The 19,373-nt window shown below is 40.5% G+C and overlaps 1 protein-coding gene across 1 annotated transcript in view; it reads right to left on the bottom strand.

Annotated features, from left to right (window-relative positions):
• Positions 1-19,373, bottom strand: part of LOC124716912 (putative ATP-dependent RNA helicase DHX57) — a 232,224-nt gene that overhangs the window by 170,837 nt on the left and 42,014 nt on the right. Inside the window, exons 7-8 of the mRNA XM_047243480.1 lie at positions 8,972-9,169; positions 5,490-5,664 (exon numbers count right to left, since the gene is read on the bottom strand). Coding sequence (XP_047099436.1) covers positions 5,490-5,664; positions 8,972-9,169 — 373 coding nt within the window. The remainder of the gene's footprint in view (positions 1-5,489; positions 5,665-8,971; positions 9,170-19,373) is intronic.

Below are 19,373 nucleotides of genomic sequence, written 5' to 3' on the forward strand. Positions count from 1 at the left end.
ATACTAATTCTCCTGCCGCCAATCGCATCAAGCAATGTGCTGGCTTGGCTCTTGTTTGTGATAGGATTTGTTTTACTTGTCGACGTTTGGAACCTGTTTCCAAAGAATTGTTTCGTTTTCATTTAATGGTTGCTTCGAAATTGTCTGATTTCACTTGGGATTGGTTGGACGGTGACTCATGGACTCAAGCAGATTGGGAATACAATTCTGTTACTGCCCGGCATTTGGAAAAGTTTGAACATTTTCATCGTTCGGAGTCTGATGTTATATCTCGACATTCTGTGATAAATCTCACAGAGAAATCTTTTGTCGATGCAACCTTATCCGTGCTTGGGAAGGGTTTAAATTTTGGACCCACACTGAAGAGTTTGCCGGTAGCTGATTTTACCAGTTAAACTGAACAGGCAGTTTGCAAATTACCTCCAGACGCTGCAGAGGATGTTAGGAAGGACGCATGCCGTGTGTTGAATTGGGCACGTCCACCCACGAGTAATGTAACAGCAGCAAAAAGCTGCTTTACACTCTCTCAAAGCTGATCTTGATATTGTTATTTTACCTGTGTACAAGGGTAATGCCACCATTGTTTTAAACAAACAGGATTATGTACAAAAGATGCAATGTTTATTATCTGACTCAGTGTATTGCAGAATCGATGCTGATCCCACAGAAAGTGTTGAGAGAAAGACCAACAGCCTCCTGAAGAAGAGTGGTTTGTTGCAGAACACTATCAAGAGTCTTCACACCTACAGTGCTGTTCCCCCTAGGTTATATGGCCTTCCAATGGTATGCAAGGAAGGGGTTCCTTTCCAACCTACAGTGAGTAATATTGGCACACCAACATATCGTGTAGCCAAGCATCTTGCTTCTCTGAGTCAAAAGTTCGTCAGTGTGAACATCATATCAGGAACTCAGCTGATTTCTTACATTGTTTGGAGTGACTGCAGTTGAATGACTCTGATATCTTCGTAAGTTTTGATGTGGTCTCTCTCTTCACTCGTGTTCCTCTGTCTGATTCATTGTGGTTAATTGAGGTTACGTTTGGAGCTGCATTAACTAATCTCTTTCAGCACGTGTTGACATCCACCTACTTTTTATTCAATGACAAGTATTACAAACAGACAGATGGAGTTGCAATGGGTAGTCTGTTGTCTCCCGTGATCGCAAATTTGTTTATGGAAGACTTTGAAAAACGTGCATTAGAATCGGCACCTTTGAAACCCGCCTGTTTCTTCGGATATGTTGATGATACCTTTGTTGTTTGGCCTCACACTAGGGAGATTTTAAATGCCTTTCTAGAACACCTGAACTCGATCCGCCCAAACATTCATTTTATGAGGGAGGTGGGAGAGGATGGTTACCTTCCCTTTCTTGACATTTTGGTTAGGAAGAAGGATGATGGATCATTGGGACATGCAGTTTACAGGAAACTGTACTCACACCGACTTGGATTTACATGCTAAAAGTTGTCACCATCTGGTTCAGTGTGAAGGGGTACTTCATACCTTGGTACACAGGGTACACGTCATTTCTGACACTGAGCCTTTGCCAGCTGAGCTGTCCCATCTTGAAGCTCCGTTTCGTCAAAATGGTTATAGTGAAAGACAGATTGAATGTGCATTGCGCTATCGACCAACTGTGCATCGAGTGATTGATGATAATACTGAGTTGACACCTAAGTCTACTGCCTTTTTGCCTTACGTAGGAAACACTTCCAACAAGATTGGTCGTATTTTACGGAAATATGATGTGAAATGAGTTTTCTGACCTCCATCTAAAATTAGAGTGCTTTTGAGTTCTGTTAAGGATGATCTTGGTCTGCGTACGGCGGGTGTATATCGCATTCCCTGTAGCTGTGGCATGGTGTATATTGGCACACTATCAGGACTGTGGAGGACCGATGTACTGAGCACAATTACAGCAGCCAAGTAGATCTCCTATTGCTGAACATTGCTTGGATACTGGTCACCCTATGTTATACAAAAACACTGATATATTGGCATGCACATCCAGATATTGGGGCAGTGTTATTAAGGAGGCAGTTGAGATTAAATTAGTGAGAAACCTTGTAAACAGGCACGGAGGTTTTTGTTTAAACTCTGTTTGGAATCCTGCTCTCTCCCTTGTCAAAACACAGAGGGACAGATTCAATGTTACCTCACCTGTTAGTTCGTAGTCTCACTATCAATATCTCTGACTTTGGTCATCTTTGGTGGCACTAGTGTTCAGTGTGTGTCATCTTTCCTGCATTAGCCCAAGAACCGAGGTTTTCAATTTGCATGTACATCGCCTGTCCATTGCAGTTTGCCTTGAAAATGGCGGGGTGTGTTCCCACCGAATAATACCTGGCTGAATTCCAGTAAGTTGTTTGACAATTTTATACGCCAGGAGAAACTCAGGTCTTACGTAACTATTCACTTATTGTGTCAATGATGAAAATTTCAAATTCTTCATAGAGAAGAAAGCCTACGACAGAACAACAACATGGTAGGGAAAGGTTGTTACCCATCACACAGAGGAAGCACTGAGTCGCAAGCACTGTGGAGAGGTTCCGCCAAGACCGTGGCGTGTGGAATAAAACGGTGCTAGTAGTTAAGCTGGCCCAAGATGGACTTGAGCGGGGAGACGTCCCACGGAGGCAGCAGCTGCTGGATGGCCTCGATATATTGTGGTGTGGGGTGAATGCCGGAGGTGCTGAGAACATGGCCGAGGTAGGTCATCTGAGGCACAAAAGAAAGTTACTTCTCCTGAGTCGCAAGCACAGATTACTGTCAGCTCTGTGCCCTAGGGTACAATTGTGATGTTGTGATGATTGCATCTGAGGTGAGTAGATATCTAGCTGTAGGGATTAGTGGGGTTAGTGGAGCAGGGAGGGGGAAGGATAAAGGGTAAAAGGGTAGGGGTGATGGAAGATGCTAGTGCTGTCTGAGACATGGTGGGGACAGGATATGGCTGCTAGGTGCAGCATCAGGAGATTCTTCTTGGGGCAGGGAGAGTGGGAGGGGGGGGGGGAGTGTTGGTCGATTTGGGGGAGAGGACCACACAGTGAGGTCACCGGTCCCAACAGATTAGGGAAGGATGGGGAACGAAGTTGGCCGTGCCCTTCAAAGGAGCCATCCCGGCATTTGCCTGAAGCAATTTAGGGAAATCAAGGAAAATCTAAATCAGGATGGCCAGACAGGGGTTTGAACCACTGTCCTCCTGAAGACAAGTCCAGTGTGCTAACCACTAAGCCACCTCGCTTGGTGGAGGGGGAGGGAAGGTGAGAGGAGTGTAGTAGAGAATGGGAATGGACTACATGGGTGAACTGGCATGATAGGAGTCATGTATAATACTCGAGTGGGAGCAGAGAAATAAGCAGACAGAGGACAGTGACTAGTGAAGGTCGAGGCCAGAGTGGTTATGAGAACAAAGAGTATGTGGTAAGGAGCATTCTCACAGGGCACAATTCATGAAACTGGTATTGATGAGAAGGATTCAGATGGCATAGGCTGTGAACCAATCAAAGTGAAGCACATCATGTTGGGCAGCATGCTTGGCAACTGGGTGGTCTGGCTACTGCTAGCCCACAGTTTGGTGGGGGCTGTTCATGCAGACAGCTCGTTAGTTGTCATGCTCATATAGAATGCCACAAAAATGGTTCAAATGGCTCTGAGCACTATGGGACTTAACTGCTGTGGCCATCAGTCCCCTAGAACTTAGAACTACTTAAACCTAACTAACCTAAGGACATCACACACATCCGTGCCCGAGGCAGGATTCGAACCTGCGACCGTAGCGGTCTCGCGGTTCCAGACAGTGGCGCCTAGAATGCCACACAGTGGTTGCAGCTAAGACGGTAGATCACATGGCTGCTTTCACAGGAGTCCCTGCCTTTGATTGGGTAGGAGATGTCCACGATGAGACTGTGACTGCTGCACACATATTAACCATGAGGAAAGAGGTCAAGAGCAAGGATGGAGTAGGGATGGACAAGGATGCCACTGTGAGTGTAGTGGTGAGGAAAGTTGGGAGGATATTTCTCATATCAGGGCACAATGAGAGGTAATGCACAGCCTGCCAGAGAATGTGATTCAGTTGCTCCAGTTCTAGGTGGTGCGGGTGAGATGTGCTCGTTTGAAAGTGTGCGAGTTTCCTACTTCTGACAAAAGTTTTAGTCCGAAAGCTCAATACTTCAACCATTCTGTTTTATTGTGCCTGTTTGCGACTCAATGGCTCCTGAGTGATAAGTAGCAATCTATCCTTTCCATATTATTGTTCAAATTCTTTATACAAACTCATAAGATTACCCGTGTTCAGTTATGCCAGGGAATGGGTGATCAATGATCTTAAAGGGAAACTTGTTATTCCATCAATAGCAAAATATTTGTACTTGTTTCGAAACGATGTAAATCAGTTCACATAACATCTGCCACAAGAAATGTTTCTTCCTACTAATATCTGTATCCATGGCACAGTCTTTAAAACTTATTAATATTAAACCAATTCCCACCCACTCTATTATAAACATCTTTGTAATTGAGATGTCATTTGTTGTTTCATGTTACTTACTCCCACAATAAATTAATTCTAATTTTCTCCCATATTGTAGCAACTATACAAATCATAGAATGATGTAAACTGACAAACAATGGAAAATTCAGGATGCAATGTCATGATATTACGAAAAGGAAACTTGCCACTCATTATATAGCAGAGATGCTGAGTCGCAGATAGGCGCAACAAAAAACATTTGTGACAGTCTTTTTGTTGTGCCTATCTGCAACTCAGCATCTCCGCTATACGGTGAGTGGCAACTTTCCTTTTCATAATATTGTTATAAACTGACACTTTTGAGACAGTACCCGAGTCCCACTAAGCCACCACTGCAAGTGCCCAAATGAGACTTGGGTGCTTTTCAAAAAGTGTTAAATTATATAAAAGTTTGCTGAGCAGATGTGACATTTCAGCACTTAACTGGCACATCCAGGAGAAATATCATACTTGAAAGGGGAGTTTATTACAAAAATTACTGCAAAAATAACATACGGGCATATAAAGATGGCAGCAGGTTGCCACATGCATTATGCCAAACTAATATTGGGAAAAAAAGTGACCGAAGCAGAAAACATACCAAGTTTTGTTAAAGCAGTCACCACTTGGCACACAACGTTTACATGTTTAAGAGCATTTGTAGACAATAAGGAGAACTTTCCACCAATAGAATCATTGCATCAGTGAAAGCAGCAAACGTACACAAAAATTGCATGTTCAGGCACCAACACATGCAGATTCCCACTTAAGAACACAATATAATAAGCATTTTGCTGAAATTGCACACTACACACTTCACAGTTAGTATTAGGGCACAATGAACCTCTTGAATGGTGTACGAGAATACTGTAGAACACTCAAAAAGTCAAGATAAGTGACAGAATTATTAACAATTACTCCACCTAAATACAGTTTTTCAGACACCAAACTTTATAATGAAGGAATGCAAATTCTCTCACCTCAATCTGGCTGCAAGGTCTCTGTTCTGACGATCTGTTTTCTGATATCCATCCCCATTAATCAGACCATTTTCATTTACTGACATTCCTTGCTCACTGGGGTTCATCCCTGTATCACACGTTTCCTGTTTTGGAAACAAGGGCTGCAATGGGTCTAAGAAGAATTCGTAACTTCCTGCAAAAATCGCAAGTTTCCCAGGAAATTAAACATATTCATTTACAACAGAAAGGAACAATTTTAGGAGGATTTATACATGCTATATTAATAGCTCATAACATCAAGAAACTTAGTGTTTAATCAGACTAATCCCTTCTTTTAGTCAAGTTGTGTCAAAAATTTCTTTTCCCCAATTTGATTCATTACTTCCTCATAAGTCATGCAACCGACAGATCTAATCGTCAGCATTCTTGGATAGCACCACAATTCGAAAGCTTCCATTTTCTTCTCGTCTGAACTACTTATCACCCACATTTCACTTCCATATAAGGCTCCACCTCAGACAAATATCTATAAACACAAAAAAAGACGACCTGATACTTAAATTGATATTAAATGTTAGCAAATTCCTCTTTTCAGAGATGCTTTTCTTGTTATGGCTCTTTATCCTTACTTTGATCATCATCAGTTATTTTACTGGCCACATAGAAGAACTCATCTACTAAGTGTAATGCCTCATTTAGTAATCTAATTCCTTCAGTACTGCCCGATTTAATTTGACTACATTTCATCACCCTGTTTTACTTTTGTTGATGCTCACCTTAAATCTCTTTTCAAGACACTATCTATTCCACTCAACTGTTCTTCCATGTCATTTCCTGTCTCTGACAAAACTACAATGTCACTGGCTAACCTATAAGATTTTATTTATTCATCCTGAACTTTAATTTCCTTTCCAAATTTCTCCTTGGTTTCCTTTACTGCTTGCTCAATGTAGAGGTTGAATAACTACTGGAATATGCTACATTCCTGTCTCAATCCCTTCTCAACTACGGCTTCACTTGTATTTTATTCCCTTCAACTCTTTTACTTTTTATTTCAATTTTAGAAAAGATAGAGAGAACACACCCACCTTATTCACTTGATCTTGCACCCTCAGATTTTCACCTTTCCCACTCTCTACTGAACAACCTTCAAGTAACTTCCTTTCTGGACGAAAATGCGCTCCGAGCACAGCTCGAGGAGTTCTTCATTTCAGAATCGTGTGATTTTTACAACAATCGTAGAGTCGAAAAGTTACCCAGCAATGGCAGACTGTTGTAAATAGTGATGGAGAATTATTACTGTTTCGTACGACTATTGTGCTTACTAAACACGCGGAAAAATGATACAAACTTATGCACCAACCTAATATCAGTGAGTTGCAGTTGGAATTGGCCAACTCCTACAAATGCCTCGGTGTAACACTTTGTAGGGATACAAAATGGAATGATCACATAGGCACAGTCACGGGTAGAGCAGGTGGTAGACTTCAATTTATCGGTAAAATACCGGGGAAATGCAATCAGTCTTCATAGAAGATTGCTTACAAATCACTCATTTAACCCATTCTAGAATACTGCTCAAGTGTGTGGGACCCGTAACAAAATACAGGACTACCGGGAAATTGAACGTATACACAGAAAAGCAGCACGAATGGGCACAGGTTTGTTTGACCCGTGGGAGAGGTCATAGAGATGCTGGAGGAACTGAACTGGCAGACTCTTGAATATAGATGTAAACTACTACGAGAAAGCCTATTTACAAAGTTTCAAGAACCAGCTTTAAATGACGATTCTGGGAATATACTATTGCTCACACAGGACCTGTGATAACGAGATCAGATTAACTGCAACACACACGAGGTATTTAAACACTGATTCTTCCTGAGCTGAATACAGGAATGCAATGGGAAGAAACCGTAATAACTGATACAATGGGACATACCCTCTGCTGTGCAATTTACGGTTGTTTGCAGAGTATAGATGCAGATGTAGATGTAGGGAGGGGAATTGTAACGGTTTGCGTATTTATACACTGATTTGCTATGAAAGTACAGGCACCAGAAGGTGGGACTGCAATGTCATCAGCACATGCTCAGATATGAGCTAGACTCTGTACCCACGGCCTGGATACTGACAGCTCGCTTGTGCACTTACACTGGGATTCACAGCTTGCGGATGGGCTTTCCCAGTCCGCACACGTACAGCCCACAGCACGCTTCTCTGAACATCAGCGTCCCCAGTGATGACACTACAGTTCCACCTCCTGGCTTTTGCAATTTCTTAGCAAAGCAACATATAAATTGACAAGCCGCTATGGTCTCTCTCCCAAGTTGCACCTGAGTAAGATTAGCAGGTGCCTCATACAAATATTGTGCAGGCCGTGTTCAGGATATCCTCCCAAAACCCTGGACCTATTTCAACCAAATTTGGCACGGAAACGGCAGACTCCACAAGTACGAGCGCTGCAGGGTTTATGACGACCTAGTTCCTATAGGAGCAGACAGATAGGCAAAATCTTGTCCGCCCCCTCCCTCCAACTCATAGGCTGCCCTGCACATCAGAAACGTGTCTGAACACCATCGCCCTCCTAAATCGACATGCTTGGCAGGGCAGCCTACATGCCTGGGGGCAAGAAACAGTTTTCCGAGGTCCGACATGCAGGCTGCCCTGAATGACAGACATGTTGTGTTGGAATAGTACCAGCCAACTTTATTAACCTGCTTTGCACAGTAGCCAGTACATCAGAGGAAAATAAATGATTTTCAAGGCCCTGATACCTAGCCTGCCCTATGTGACAGGCATACTGTGGAAATAGTAGTGGCCTGCTTCATTGAGCTGCACTGCACGGGCTACACGTGCTGATGAGCATAACTGGGGACATGTTGAGATTAATACAGGAGGAGATGAACAGAGAGGGGGCAAAAGGAAATGGACAGAGAAAGGGGAGGAGGGAGAGATGCATGACGCAGATGGAAGGTCTACAGGCATACTGGGAAGCGTGAGGAAAAGAAAGAGGCAGAGATCAAAAGAGAGAGGGAGAGGAGTATGAGGTCAGAGGGAGGGGGAGCAAGATATGGTCATGGAGAGGGGATAGTGGAAATGGACAAAGAGAGGGGAACAGGAGATGAAGACACAGAGAGAGTAGGGAGGAGGACATAGATAGACGGAGGAGGGACTATGAGGTGGACAGACAGAGGAGAGGCGATGAGGTGGACGAACAGAGGGAGGAAGAAGTGGACAAAGATGCGTTGGAGGAGGTGTAACCAACACATACGTGGGTGAAGACATGGGGAAAAGGCTACTATTTTCGTAAAGTTCAGACTGTTGAGCAAATAAAACTTGACCAGAAAATATTTATGGATGCTAAACTATACACACACAAGAAAATGAATTGATTGGAAACCGGTCAGGATTATAAAACAGTTATTACATCATAAATAGAATTACATAAGTAGAAATTTGTTGTAAGATATTTTTGGTTGTAGTGATCTGTTACAAACCTGCTAACATCTCTATCATATCACTGCTCTGATCAACCAGCACCTGGGCCAGACTGTAGATGTAGGGAGCCTGGAACTGCGCAAGTTCCTTGGACAACTCACACAGTTTGCCGCTCAGCCGGAGAGAAGCAGTCAATGGAAAGCGTGTAGATGTCGTGCTGAGACACACGAGGGCGGGCTCCAGCGGGTACCGAGATCCTGAAAGAAACCTTCAGATAATGTGACACATTTCTCACCTACCATTTCTCAGTTAAGACCTCTCCAGAGCCTCCACATTACCCCCTACTAATTCCTTATGTGTAACTAAGCTCTAATATTAAGCCTTCTGACAGATTAAAACTGTGTGCCAGACCCTGACACTAGCCTTAGAAGTCCCAGTCTGGTATACAGTTTTCATCCACCCAATAAGTTTTACAACAGCATACGTTCCATTGCAGAATGAAAAATTCCACCTGGAAACAAGCTGTACACTGTGACTGAGCTGAAAGTGCATATTACAACCTTGTAATGTCTGAGTTTCACCCTGTACTCTGCCATTATCTTTCATTTTAATTTCAACTGTATCTATTATATTAGCAACTTATAAGCAATTTGTGTAACTGACAATAGATACATGATTTCAAAAACAAGGAACTACATTGTAATGCTTTCTCAGAAAAATTGATGGTTTACAACTTTTTTGTGTTGGCAGTTGAGCTGTAATTTTTTGTATACGACATTTCGAGAAGTTCTCTAGTAGTGTTCCTCCACGTGTTACTCACTGTTTGGATTCCAATCAGCTGGGCTACCCGAGCATGACTCACAAATGATACTCACAGCTTTACTTCTGCCAGTGGCAGCTGATCAGGCACTGGTGGAAGTAAAGCTGTGAATAAAGGGTCATGGGTCATGAGTCATGCTTGGGCAGCTCAGCTCGGTAGTGCACTTGTCTGTGAAAGGCAAACGTCTCTGGTTCGAGTTCCAGACCGGCATACATTTTTAATCTGCCAAGAAGTTTCACATCAGTGCACACACCACCGCAGAGTGAAAATCATTCTGGCATGATGTATTTTAATAGCATTGTGGTGCAAGCAATGAATTTCTGAGACAGTATAATAAAAGATGAAATACAGAGCAGAGTGGTACATAATTAGAACTAATATAGATAATTAAATTAATAAGAACAGAGGCTTTAGTCCAGAATCTTGCAACCAGTTTGCTTATGGCACACAGGAAAACATTTCAGCGTTCTCTCCTCTCATAAATGCCTATTAAGACATTTTTGATGAAAGTTATTGTCTTTTGACATGTACCTTACTTATAGACCGATGACCATGCTGTCTGGTCTCTTTCCCCAACCAACCAACCAACCTTACTTATAGCATTACTTGTGGTTTAGCATACCATTTTGGTTCATTGTAACTTTCTGTGAGACTGATTTATTCTCTGATGGCACCAGAAAACAAATGCTAGGGCAGCATACAGCATGTCTAGTCCACAGTTTGGTTGGAATTCAAACAGAAGGAAACTCCTAAGGGAGACACCTAAGGAAGTTCTCAAAATATTGTTTAAAGAAATTTACAACTCTGTTACAAGCCCAAAAAGTTGTGAATCATGAAGAAAATAGCTTATTCTTCATATTTCCCTTTCCTGATGACTTACAGACTCATTTTTTGGAGAAACTCAACTTACAGGAATAGTATTAGATCTGACTGCCCCACATATCTGAATATTGCACAATTTAACTGGCCAGCCAAATGGACACACAAAGTGAGGCCTGTTTTAGACTGTGTCACGCAGCCACTGTAGACTACTATGGTAGAGTGCACTAGCAACAAATCATGACTGGTAATAATGAGTTCAAAGGGAATGACTTATAGATTACTTTACATATCTTTATGTATATAATGAGAATAATAAATACTTTTTTTCAAATTAGTGAGCTAGGATTACCACTAGTCTTCAAAGAAAAATTTAAAATTAATTTTATAACTTAGTTTAGAAGTAACATTAGCACTGTAATACAACAATACTTTATAGGGGCAATTCATTTTATTGTAATGTACTTAAATAAAGAGTACATATTTAACTTCTTTCAAAATCTAAAAAATCCCTCACTGCAGAATCCTCGCAATACAACTAACATAATGTAACGTAGCATCAAACGTAACTCGCACTTTCTTCTCAATACAATGACTTGCTTCACGTGTGGTTTGAAGTTATTCTTACACTTTGAGACAAAGAACTGAAGAAAGGTCTAATTTTGTGTGTTGGATCATGTTGTAGCTGACCTAGTCTTACGAATTTCGTGTTGTCGTTCAAGTGCAACATAAACAAAATGAGATCTGTCTCTACTCACTGCCTTGCTTGCCCATGAAGTATTTATAAATGCGTCCTTTGACCAATAGTCACTTATTTTTGGCAACTTCACTACACTCATATGCAAAATAATAGAGAAAAACAAGTACATTTCATGTATCTTTACTGCTGACTGTTGTTGCCACATAGACTTCCTTTTCACAGACTACTACTTATTCACTTCACTTCATAAATTTTTAGTCCTGCATACCTGCTTGTTTCAACTTCATTACTTTTATCATGTCATTGTTGAAAACACTGAAGAGCATTCAAATTCACTACAATTTTCATCCATTTGCAAAGTTACACCACTAGTACTATTGAACACAGGTACATCAGGCTGGTTGTCAATTCTTAACCAGTTGCTCACATCAGAGACCACATTTTGCGATTTATCAGGACAAGCAGCAGTACTCCAAATATCAAAATAATTTGAGGCAATATTTGCTTTTGTAGTAACATGCATATTATTCTGCAATGATATTTTTCAATAATATAAATCAACAACTGAACTGTTGGAAGTTTCAGAAAATATGTCTGAAGGTTCGCAATCAATATCCCCATCAGAGTTTTCCTCCTCTGATCTTGAAGAACCAACAAAAACACACGCAACACAAACATGCAAATTGCACTAGGCCCAAACTGGAAGTTACACGATTGTGTGTGTGAAAATCAATCGTTTGTGGCCTACGCTCAAACTGCACACTCATAGTGACCTCTGTCAGAAAGTAAATGAACTACTTTTGCCACCTGTTCAACTCATGAAACAAACAGCATTACAAATGCATGGGAAACAAAGTTATGTATGACATAAGGGCTCCGTCCAAAGAGGTGTGCTTACAGGAAGACATTGCGTAGGGGTTTGGAGTGGAAAATGTTAATGAACTGCATGGAAACATACTGAACATTTGTACAAAATTCTGCTGAGCTCGTTGCCCTGTCAAGTCGTTAAACTGTTGTATGGTTGCTGCTGCCTACTCCAATGCCATGTAAGATAGTATTTTGGTTGCAAGACTGTTGCACCCACTGCAGCTTCCCAATGGCCGGGTCCCAACATGTGTTTAACAGTAGAAGACCACCTTTACTGAGAGGTTATCATAAATTTCTATTGCAATCACTTTTTTCATAACAGTATCGCAGGAACTGTATCTCAATTCAGTAACCGGGCTCAGTAAATGGGAAAGATTAGCTAGTTCCTAAATAGGCATAGAATCAACTTGGTCTTCAACACTCCAGCAAATATTCCAAAAACTCATGAGGTCTCACAAAGCCAGGAAGAGTCAAAATACCATGTGGATATGGTCAGTTTTATGAATCTGAAATATCAAAACTACCCTGAGAAAGCCTACTTACAAAGCATCGAGAACATGGTGTAAACTATGACTCTATGACTATATTTCAACCATCTACATGTCACTCCTACAGGGATCATAGAGGCATTCAAACAGCCACTCTTCCCGTGCTCTGTACATGAATGAAATGGGAAGAAGTGGATGTACCCTCTACCATTCACTTCACAATGGTTTGCAGAGTATGGAAGTAGAAGTAGATTGTACACTGCAATCAACTCCCTTTGCCTGCAGTTAGAACCAGCTTAACAGTGCCACATTTCTACTGCATGTTCTTGCTGTTATTCTCCAAGATGTTAGCCGCACATGCACATGCACTCGCGTGCGTGTTTCGGGGGAAAAGGGGGGGCGGGGGGGGGGGGGCATATGTACGTGAACATGCACACACACTATAGCTCTGAAGCAAGCTAAATCATTAGTGTACTATTCATAGGGGCACGACAAATTCATATTTGCAATAAATGTGAATACAGATGTGAATTCTGATTCAAAATCTACAAATGCAAAATTACCTAATAAATGCTGACTCATAGGAAATTGTATCCAGACTATTTTATCAGAGACAGTTTGAAACAGATGTTTTTTCTGCACACAAATATGGAGATTATAGCCAATTCGTCGAAGCCTTATTTGCAAAGATAATGTGTGTAAAAACATGTTTGCAAAATAAAATGTGCAGGAATGCAACAGCATATCTGTGTGACCCACTAGCATCTTAGGCACAAAGTATCAGACACATTTCTGTGCTAGCTAAATTTAAAAGATGGTATAATGCAGACACTTGAATGTGGCAGTTTTAGGTGGTGGATGTTCTGAACTGTCGTGGTATCGAACACCAGTACAGGTCTTGCCTGAGTGATCTCATTTACGACAATTTCAACTTCTGCAAGCAATTCTGAAGTAGTTGTTAATGAATGTTATGTGTTGTGTGTTGCTCATTGTTTACTATTCTTATTTTGAATTTAGTGAGGAGACTAACTCCGGTCCGGCACGGAGTTTGATTACAGGGTGTATACGTAGACAAGGAAATACACTTTTTCCCACGAGAAAATACACTTCTACCATGTTCAGTCACAGTATACTTTCCCACAGAACTGTAAAACTTATTAATCCTTTGAACAGTTAATGTTTTACACATCATCGGCGTAGAACTTCCCCGTCACTTTAGAAAATGAAATCCAGCAAAAGAGGTCTTGCAAAGATCTTTGATGATGTGCAACAACATGTACGCTGCATATTTTCATATTAAGATATGCTGCATATTTTCATAATTATGCAAGTGTAAATTCGAATTCCACCAAACACGGCACCTAGTTTCCAAAGCACTGAAATCAAGATTGCCATGCCCTTTTGTAAGCGAATCACAGCTCTTGTTGCATGACCTCGCCAGCCAATGACAGCCAATATTCAGAGCATAGGACACGTGATGTAGTCAGCTAATAGCAACATCACTGTTCAGTAGTGTAAACACACATATAAGAAAAGTTAATGGTTTAAATTAATATAAATAGTATAGCTACAAGAAAAGCTAATCTCTCACTTATAACATTGATGTCGAAGATCATAAGCTACAAGAGAAGCTAAGCTTTCACATGTAATATTGGTCTTTTTTGCATGTGTTACGCTTTAAGCCAGTAAAATTTAAATAATGACATAAATGGTCTTCTGGCCTCGAAATTCCTCTGAGTGACCGGTCCTCAAAATGTTATGCCATAAACGAGAGTTAAACACTCTGCGATTTATAAAATTCATGTCACATTCTCACATATAATGTAATTCATCTTGTGTAAAATGAAATTTAGTTTGAAAGTTACAATTTTCGAACCACCATTCGCAGTATTTTGCCTAGTCCTGTGTGAAATAGGTTCGTTTCAGCAGCTGCCAGAAAACAGGCTTTACTGCGCTTGTGCAGCTACGATAGCGTAGGAAGTTCGTAAACCATACTAACATGTATAATCTGGCTCTAAGTACACATTCGTGTGTCCAGATTCAGAATGAAGTAGATCCCCAACCTGATATTACACTTTGCATTGTGGTTTTCAGGGTGTATATTTTATCAGTGTACCAGTACTGTACTATCTCATGTTTGGTTCTTTATTATGGCAAAACACCATATGTACCAGAAGATGAAAATGTGCATTTGAAATTCAGCAAACATTTGGAACTAGCATATACTGTGGACTGAAACACTTCATTTCAAATAAATTGGCTGCCTCAGTGGAAAACAGTAATAAAAGCCAAATTTTTCTAGCAGGGTGCATACGCAGACAAGGAAAAAAAAATCTGGGATTTTTCCCGTATCTCCCGGTTTAAAATATATTTTCTCCCGGGTGAAAATACACTTTTTCCATGTTAAGTGACAGTAGACTTTCCGTCGGAACTGTAAAACTTATCAATCCTTTGAACGGATATGGTTTTATACAGCAGACTAGAATTTCTCGGCACTTTAGAGAACAAAACTCAGGGGGGAAGAACATGCTTTGGAAAGATCTTTGATGTGCAGCAACATGTACGCTGCATATTTTCCTATTACTAAAGTATAAATTCGAATTCCACCAACAGGAAAAGTTAATGGTTTAAGTTAATATACATAGTGTTGTTACAAGAAAAGCAATGCTTTCACATATAATATTTTTCTCGAAGATTAATACGCTACAAGAGAAGCTAAGCTTTTACATATAATGTTGATCTGTTTAGCGCATGTTACACTTTAAGATACATCACACAAATATGATCTTTTAGGTTCGAAATTCTTCTAAAAGGCTCGTCATCGAAGAGTTGATTTTTAAATGAGAGCAAACGCTCTCCGATTTAAGAAATTCATCGTACATTCTTGCACACAGTTCATCTTGCGTAAAAGGAAATTTACTTTGAAAATAATGCTTTTCGAACCACAATGGCAATATTTTCGTGCGACCTGTTAAAAATAGATTCATTTCAGCAGGTGCCAGAGAGCGCCAGCTAAGAGGCGTCACCGCGCTTGCGCAGCTATGATGACGTAGGAAGCTCATATGTTCGTACGTGTAAAACATTGAAAGATCTTTCTTACATTATGTCAAAAAGAAACAAGACATCAGAGGATACTCCAAGAGCGTCGGAATTTCGTGAACCATATTAAAATGCATAGTTTGCCTTAAAGCGCACATTCGTATGTCCAGACTCCAAATGACAGGCCTCGATCTGATAATAAGTTTTTCAATGTGGTTTTTGGGATGTAAATTTTCTTTGAGTACCAGTACTGTTTTATCTCATGTTTGATTCTTTATTATGATTTAATTACATACATGTTAGAAGATAAAAACATGCATTTGAAATACAGCAAACAGTTGAAAGTAGCCAATAGTGTGGAATTAAACACTGTTTCAAATAAATTTACTGCCTCAGCAGGAAAGCTTAATGAAAGCCAAATTTCTTTAGCAAACTGGCAAAAATAACTTTATTGTTCTGCAAGACGATTAATGCTTGACTGTCAGAAAGGAGGACACAAAATAAAATCTGAAACTAGTAACACAATTCAGCCTTCCATAGTTATTTGAATGTATTTTAATTCACTTGATAGCTCCCAACCACAGAAATCCGTCTTGTTTTCATTTGACGTGAGAAGAGCAGTAAACGAAGAGGAAACAGAAAAATCACTCAATGTAAACACGGGTCACGTGGAGACTACCCTCCCCCCCACCCCCTCCCCCACTATAACAGCTACTCTGCGCATCAGTATGTAAAAAAAAAAAGAGAGACTTTTCAAAAAAATCTGTTGATTTTGTAGCGCACATCTTTCTGAAGAGTCCAATACATAAAACATATATTTTCGAGGAAATGTAAGAGATGTTATTTGGTCTTAAGTGTGCTGACGTGCAGTGCCATGCCTCTTCAAACATTCTTATACTGCACATCACTGTATTTCACTCTGTGGAACTCAAACGACTATATTTTGTAATGGATGCCATCAAACTATTTCAGGACAGAGGAAATTAATGTCCTGTAGTGCCTCTCCTGCTCCCAGTCGGCTGGTTTAATATCCTGAATACTGGATGGGATTATCTGTAACCGGGAGAACAAGAACTCTTCAGAAAATCTGGACTCTTTATTGCCTATTAGCTAATAACTTGCTCTTCTGTGTGACATAAAATTAAATAAAGGATACCTAAAACCAGTAAAGACAAGAGACAGCAAGACGGTACACATTTCTTCAATCCTTAGGTCCTAGCGATTTCTCTCTCTAATCTTGCTACAGCTTTACATGGCGTGCTTTCCCTTCCGGGAAAGAACTATTACTTCATCGAAGTTCGTCAAACGTTTTGCTACATGAAAAATTGAAATGTCATCGTCTAATACTGAAAAAGCTGTTAATACAAAGAGTACCCAAGACTGATGTGGTTTCTCGATCTGATTACGTCTATTTTGTCACTGTGTGCTGCATAAAATAAAATAGGTCTTTCTAATATTGCAGCAATTGTAACACACACCAAATAAGCGAGACTGTTTCGGCAAAAATGGTCACTTTTATAGTACGACAATATAATTCACGAAGTACCAACACAAAATACCTATTTGGCCTACTACAATCAAAAAGCTTTGTGTTAGGAAATAGTTTCACATTTCATTCATACGCTCCAGTTTCTCATGCACGAGAGCGAAAAGTAGTAGAACGAACTTTTTGTATAAATTTGGAATCGTCATATTCTTCCATAATTTGTGTGAAGTCCCTGTTTCTCCTCCTACCTCATTCTAACAAACAATCTTGTCGTCACTAGTTCTGTAACTATTCCTACAACTGTCAAAACTCATTCTCCGGTTAACTTTACTAACCTTGCCACAATCACAGGTTTAGTTATCCAGCGATTATTCTCCAGTTAGGCGTTATTATGTGTTCATAAAATGCGCCTTCCGCGCTACACCCAGAATGGAACTTAGGTGGCTGCTAGCCGGGGTCTCTAACTGGCCCTTACTAGTGTAGTGATCTGGCCAACCTTTCTTACCTGTTATTCCTGTTAATCGTTTATTTCCACTCTGGTAGTCTGAATCTATGAATTTCACTAGTAAATAACAAAGCTGAACATTTGCAAACCAATCAACCACATAAACAAGCAGCAGTTGGCATTCACCAGTTTGGCTTTATTCTGATCATCTCGTATAGCCCCGCCTCGTTTTGTCTGCAGGAAAGTTCATATCTAGATGCGACGAGGATTCCCCTGGCACGCATTCAAAAATCAACTTACAATTCATTCGGGAATCAACTTAGAATGTGTTCAAAAATGTCCAAAAACCAGCAGGGGTGCGTTTGAAAATCTTACGAATAATCGATAAACCGACATGTGCTGGATTCTAGGTGCTTTGTAAAAGAAGGTTTTTTTCCTCAAGAATATGAATTTGCTGCTACTGCTGCTTACACAGCCAACAGCCACATTTCCATAGCCAGAAGTGGGAGAAGGTATTACACATACGCGACTCAACTGTGCATGTGCATGAGCCCGCTCATAACTGCTTAAACGTATCTAATGTAAACAGTTGTGACGTCACGCTCATCGGAGGCAATTTGTTGTTATGAAGCATTGCATAGTCTTTCTAAAGCCTTTGACACATTTTGCTTTTGGCAGATGCTTGTACTTGCACTGTGTTGTTTTATATGGCACATTTCCTTTGCAATTTAAGTTTTATTTTCATTTTTTTCTCTCGTTCGTGTTTTAATGTGTGCAGTATTATTCTGCAGTAGTGGGTACAGTAATATCCTTTGTTAGAGAATCGGTTCTTACCTGTCAAAACCCCAAAAATTTAACTGAAAACTACAACGAAAAATTCCCGGGTTTTTCCCGGTTTTCTCCTGGATGAAAAAATTCTCAGGTTTTCCACAGATCTCCCGGGTCGTATACACCATGTCTACTAAACAGACAAAAATAACTTCATTGTTCTGCAAGGCAATTATTGCTTTGACTACCAAAAACATGGAACTGAAATAAAATTAGAAAACTGAAGCCTTCCATAATTATGTGAATGTATTTTAATTCACTTGATAGCTCCCACCCACAGAAATCAGTTTTGTTTTCATTTGACAGAGGAGCTGTACACGAACAGGAAGCGGCAAACTCACATAACAAACATGTGTCACGTGGAGACTGCCCACCTCCCCAGTACAACCCAGAGTGCTCTGTGCATGTGTGTTTCTGTCAGCTTGGGCACACCAGGAAAAAATTTTCCAGTTATAATCTGGCTTCAAGTAGTCAGCGAAGCAGAAGAACCATAGACTTCGTACGGAGGCCCTCGACACATTTTGTTGTTGGCACATGCTTGTGTGTGCATCGTGTTTTGCTGTTGTAAATGGCGCATTTCCTTTGCAACTAAAGTCTTATTTTGATATTTTTCTCTCGTTTATGTTTTATTGTTGTTGTTGCTGTTGTCTTCAGTCCTGCGACTGGTTTGATGCAACTCTCTATGCTACTCTATCCTGTGCAAGCTTCCTCATCTCCCAGTCTTACTGCAACCTACATCCTTTTGAATCTGCTTAGTGTATTCAACTCTTGGTCTCCCTCCACAATTTTTACCCTCCATGCCGCCTTCCAATGCTAAATTTATGATCCCCTCACAACATGTCCTACCAACCGGTCCCTTCTTCTTGTCAAGTTGTGCTTACTTTGGTGTGACAGGTACTAACTTTTCTACCTTGTTACAGTAAGACCTCGGATACACTCATAATGTGGCCACATACTAGAACTAAATGT

This window comes from Schistocerca piceifrons, chromosome 9, assembly GCF_021461385.2.
Source record: "Schistocerca piceifrons isolate TAMUIC-IGC-003096 chromosome 9, iqSchPice1.1, whole genome shotgun sequence".
NCBI lineage: Eukaryota > Metazoa > Arthropoda > Insecta > Orthoptera > Acrididae > Schistocerca > Schistocerca piceifrons.